General features: G+C 37.5%; 2 protein-coding genes across 3 annotated transcripts in view; both read right to left on the bottom strand.

The window, feature by feature from the left end:
• Window positions 1–3268, bottom strand: part of LOC116704844 (mortality factor 4-like protein 1) — an 11171-nt gene extending 7903 nt beyond the window's left edge. For both annotated transcript variants that reach the window (XM_032540535.1, XM_032540629.1), the window contains exons 1-7: window positions 3035–3268; window positions 2509–2555; window positions 2318–2385; window positions 1923–2009; window positions 1582–1662; window positions 991–1016; window positions 57–145 (exon numbers count right to left, since the gene is read on the bottom strand). In XM_032540535.1, coding sequence (XP_032396426.1) covers window positions 57–145; window positions 991–1016; window positions 1582–1662; window positions 1923–2009; window positions 2318–2385; window positions 2509–2555; window positions 3035–3074 — 438 coding nt within the window. In that variant the 5' untranslated portion in view covers window positions 3075–3268. The remainder of the gene's footprint in view (window positions 1–56; window positions 146–990; window positions 1017–1581; window positions 1663–1922; window positions 2010–2317; window positions 2386–2508; window positions 2556–3034) is intronic.
• A 1167-nt stretch (window positions 3269–4435) lies between these two features.
• LOC116703397 (E3 SUMO-protein ligase PIAS1) overlaps window positions 4436–5681 on the bottom strand; it is a 78763-nt gene continuing 77517 nt past the window's right edge. Inside the window, exon 14 of the transcript XR_004335444.1 lies at window positions 4436–4447. The gene's annotated coding sequence lies outside the window, so the exon portion shown is untranslated. The remainder of the gene's footprint in view (window positions 4448–5681) is intronic.

The following is a 5681-nucleotide window of genomic DNA, read 5'->3' as shown; positions in this document are numbered from 1 at the left end:
TTAGGTAGGTAAGTTTATGTGTGTCCACAGGGTTCCCAATTACTGATGATACATACACTCTCCACAGTGGGATCAACCCGAGCCCTTTTCTTCCGCGGCCCCTGCGGCGTTTCTCCGCTGCTGGTGCCTTCACCCGGCCCTGGGGCTAAACAAGACACATTACAGCTGATGAATTATGTAGAAATTAAGGTTGTTTTTTTGAAGATATGAAAGTGGGAGAAAGGGAGAATGACATGCAGCAAAGGGCCGCAGGTTGGAGTCAAAGCTGGGCCTGCTGCTTCGAGGAGTAAACCTCTATATATGTCTGGCCGCCAGAAATTAAGGTTTTAATAAAGAGTCTGGCAGGCTGTCAAAATCTCTTCTTGCACTTAGCAGATCAATAACAAGTTCCCAAAATAGTACTGCGCTTTTGGGCATAAAGGATGAGCAGGTAAACAACAACTCATTATTTAGTCTGTAGAACATGTAAAAAAAAGAAGTACTTCAACCTCTTAATGTCTCTTTCACAGATTCAGTGGGTCTCCAAAATACTTTACAACATGGACATGTAACACTGAAGGCTGAATATGACAAGTGGCTACTGTGAAAATATACTTTACGTAACACACTTGAAAGTTATGAATTCATAAATGTATTAGCTGATATTACCATATAAAAAAGGCAAACTTGACATGTATTCTGATTGGGTAATACCATTCTCAGAGATGATGAGCTCCTAGTCTGCACTGCCAGAAAAAACATTTATTAATACTCAGAATGCTCTCTGTAAAGTACAAACATAATCTAAAATCTAACACTGATGGGACATCTTTACCAACTCTTAGATATGTTGGAACTTGCTTAAATGACCAATGGACATTTCATAGTCATCTGTCCCATTTTGATGACTAAACTAACTTTTCTTTCAGTCAACATTTCTGATTTTAGATAGTACAAAGAAAAATTACTTTAAAGCTGCCATTAACATGTGATGCTGAAACTTTTACTTACTCTTCTGCTTTGCCTTTTTCACTTTCCTAGGATGCAAAAAAAGGCAAGATTAGTGAAAACATGACATGACACATGTATACGATGTGGTCCCGCTGCACTGTAACTACATTCAGTATAGGGCTAAGCGATATGGAGAAAATCAAATATCATGATATTCTTGACCAAATACCTCCATGTCAATATTGCAACAATATTGTACGGTTGACTATTGGTGCTTTAACAAAATGTTATTTACACAATGAGATTTTTGATAAATATTCTCCAGAAATGATTTAATGACTTAGTGGGTAAAGGTAAATAATAGAAGAGCTAGAACAGTCAGGTAAGTTCAGAAAATGACATCACTTTACTGTAATGCAGCTTTTAAAACCAGGTATAGACATATTACAATATCCAAAATCTAAGACGATATCTAGTCTCATATTGCGGTATTGATACAATATTGATATATTGCCCAGGCCTTATTCAGTATATACATGCATGCATTACTCCATTCAATATACATTGTCAGGCCAACAGTATTTCTACTTACATGATATGTTAACAATATGTTGAATTATTAGAGGTGGGGAAAAAAAGGTGAACACTTACAAATCAACATTTTTCTGCTGCACAGCAGCAATCTTCTTGCTTGGTGCTAAACCCCTCATCTTTCCCTCAACATAATGGTCCCTGGAATGGAAGAAAAAAGTAGTGAGCATTATTAGATAGATCCACTAGAAATGTTTTACTGATATGTGTCCATATACTGTACTGCCAGAAACACTATGCTTCAACATGTAAATTCCTATTCAAAGTTGAATTGACAAAATGCAAATTATGTTATATTCTTCTGCTAATGTTGAAGCTATTTGAGGAAAATATATATGCAAAGTAACAGATGTCTAACCAAATTACTTCTTTATTATCTCTACACAAAAATGGAAACTCACTGATTGGCCTTCTGAAGCTCTTTTTGTTTCGCAAGGTTGCTGTCCACATATTTGAGAACTCTGCTTTCAGGAACCCATTCATCCCAGCTGCAAGAGAAAAATACCCAAAACGTTGAAACTCTATCACAGTAAAAACAGGTTTTCACTGCCTTCGTTTACAGCAGGGGGTCTAAGGTAATAAAAATAATAATGATAGTAGTACATTTTATTTGGCGGACGCCTTTCTAGATACACAAGGACATCTTACATAAGAGAGCATAGAAATACAATAGAATACATTTATATTCATACAAACACATTTAACAAAGTAGACAACATCTGAAAAAGTGCTCAAAGGTCAGCACTTCAAAAGGAATACAGACAAAATCGAACTGTATCAAATCCAAGATGCTCACTTTTTGTTCCATCCGCTGTAATGAATGAAGTATTTAATCAGTTTATCCTTTATGTTGATCTTTACGCACTGTAAAACAAAAACAAAAGACAAACACACAGAGTTCTGCGTCAAGAGTCGGCACACATTTGTTTTGCAGTTAATAATCAACCAATAAGACATCATTTTAAAGACGTTAGTATTGAAACAAACCTTTGCCTCATAGAGCAATGGCCCATGAAAGCACAGGACTCTTTCACCTGCGGGAACAGAAGAAAAAACAATGACAGGACTATAAGAGGGGCAAAACATTAATATAACCACAATATAGCCATTTGTAGACTGCCATGAAGTTCCTCAGATCAATTTTGAACTAATGTAACTTGGTCTGACATGGTTTTAGCGACTCTTTTGTGTGTCGGGGGCTGTAAATTAAGGTTTAGCTCACACATTGAATAAATAACATGCTAGCTAGCTAGCTAGCCGTTAGCCTGGTGTTAACGTTTGTTTGAGCTACACCTTCAGCTTCCTTTTAAGGTACAACGCTTTAATATGTATACATTTTTGGTAACGTTATGCTTTAAATGAATTCCCCACATATTTGGCCAATAATAATGGCTCGGTGGCTCTTTCTCCCTCTCAGGAGAATACTATTTTCGAGCTAGAGAAGCCGCAGCATCAACAACAACAAACCCGCCCCCTCCATACGGTAACATCCGTGCTTTTTCTCGGTACCGACCTTCTTGAAATTTAGGTTTAGGGTCCTGTTTTGGCGCCATTCACAGACTCAACTGATCGGATCTCTGAATGATCAAATTCGTGCATTGCCAGAGTCCATTTCTTCCAGGCACAAACAAACACCTCCGACATTGGTGCCAAAAGCGAAGGAGAAGCTGAAGAATGGCCCGCCTGCCGCTGAGACTGTGGTGTGTTCAAGGTACTCCTCCTGAAACTCGGAAAAACTATTTCTCTTCTTCTTCTTCTTCTTCTTCTTCTGACTTTCCGGATATTTCTCGCAGATTTTTGTACAACAAGAAGCCCAAATGCATTTTGAAAGATGCAACTGTTGTTTATTTTATTTTATTTTATTTTAATTAATTCAACTGTAGCTTATTTTTATCTTACTGGTGCTCACACTGGTATCGTCTGGTAGGCTATAAGTGGTGGAGAGAACCCCTTTGGTTTACATATATGTGGCACAGGACGTATTCAGAGCCTTTACTGAAGTAAAATTACCAATACAATACTAACAAAGAAGAGAGAGTAGAAAAAACAGAGTAGAAAAATACTCTGTTACAAGTAAAAGGACGGACACACACACACACACACACGCACGCACGCACACACACACACACACACACACACACACACACACACACACACACACACACACACACACACACACACACACACACACACACACACACACACACACACACACAGCATTATGTTAAAGTAGCCTACTGTATGTAAGTGTCATCTGGACAATTTAATTAAAGTAGTAAAATTTAAATTGCTAGTAGTAAGTAGTTTAGTTTATGATAAAACATCCTTTTATAAGCTCTTAGTAAGTTTTATTAGCTTTTATGTTAAGTTACTAGTAACTATAGCTGTCAAACAATAGTGGAATAAAAAGTAGTGGACCATAAGTAGAAATTACTATGAAAAGAAAATACTTGATTACAATTATATCTCAAATTTTTACTTAAGTACAAAACTTAAGTAAATGGGGGGATATAATAACTACATCACATATTCTTACCTTTGAAATTCTTTATGATTAACATTCTAAAATGTATGTGGAATTATTGCCTCAGCTAGCAACTCCACTGATTGTGATTCCATTAAACAGGTGTGTGGTCTGGTTAGCTCAGTTGGTAGAGCAGGTGCACATATATTGAGGTTTACTCCGTGATGCAGTGGTTGTGTGTTTGACTCCAAACTGTGGCCCTTTACTGCATGTCATTTCCCTTTTCATGTCTTCAGCTGTCCTGTGAAATTAAAGCCCCAAAATGGAGAAAAAATAATCTTAAAAAAATAAATAAAAACACCTATGAAAGCCCGGCCTTCATGTTAAATCATCAGGCCCTGCAGAGGGTACTGGCTGTTCTGTCATAACTGGTTTTACTAATAGCCACTACTTAGCAACCCTCTCTGGTATGAATCATAACCCTTGATCTGTCCTTGCAAGGAAAAAAGTGGTTTCAATATGAAATTGGGTGTGAGTGTACAGTATGATCACATACTTCCAAATGTTTCCCAAATTCACAAACACCTTTAAGTCTTAGTAAATTACGGTTGTCGGGCAACAGACAGATATGAAGATGGCATTTTTGTGCCGTCACTACACTAATGTTTCTCAGCCGTTTCTGGCCTCTGACCTTGTTTTTAGGTCACATATTTCTCATGAACTCTGAACTTAGTCTACTGTCTCATTGTCATTGTCATGTGAATTTTATATTTGACCGTCTTCTGTGTTGTATTTTTAACAGCAATGCCAGACCACCAATTGGCCGACATGATTACTTATTAGAGTAGTGGAGTAGACGCCATAATCTTAAACTGATGTTTGGGAGTCTCTGCACCATTAAATCAAATTTAACATCCATACGCTGATATCATTTTTACAATGTTTTGCCATTGAATGAAGAATGAATCAAAGACAGGAATGACTGGGAATACCAAGTATTGCAGTCAGAATGAAGATCACCACATCAGCCAGTAGATGAGTAATAGAGTCAATCTCCTGTCAGAGGCGGTTACAGCTTTTATGCAAGAGACTAAAAAAAAAAAACTACTGAGTTCCTACCAGCTGCAGACAGACAGACTACAGTGTCATAATGAAGTCGCCTACCAAGACCAATAAACATCGTTTCCAAAGTTGGGCTGGAAGGAAAGTGAAAATATTACATATTTCACTTTCTGAAATGGTCCTGTAGAGATTACTGATAAGGGACTGCCTGAGAAACTGCAATTAATCATTAAACAATGTCAAGGGAGGCAGAACAAATCCGTCCAAGGCATTTCAACAACTGTCAAATAAAGCCCATAACAGACTTATGACCCTTTAATTAACATTTCACTCTGAAAATAAATGTTTACTGCATCTCCAAAAGTGACTTTTTCTTCCTCTTTCACGATACTGATTAATGAACATCCAGATTCAGTGCACTTTTGCATTGCACCCAGGGGAAAACAGAGAATGATATCAACAAGAAGAAAGAAGACATACTTTATTAATCCCCAATGTGAAATTGTCATTTTTTTCACTCTGTTACTTCACACATTACACACAAACCGGCACAGAAAACACACACATGCACAAACAGGACCTTTTTGCTGGAGAGACATCCGAGCTACATGGACAGGCACCGCGAGAAGTTGAG

This window comes from Etheostoma spectabile, chromosome 1, assembly GCF_008692095.1.
Source record: "Etheostoma spectabile isolate EspeVRDwgs_2016 chromosome 1, UIUC_Espe_1.0, whole genome shotgun sequence".
Taxonomy (NCBI): Eukaryota; Metazoa; Chordata; class Actinopteri; order Perciformes; family Percidae; genus Etheostoma; species Etheostoma spectabile.
This window is presented reverse-complemented; position numbering and strand designations above follow the sequence as displayed.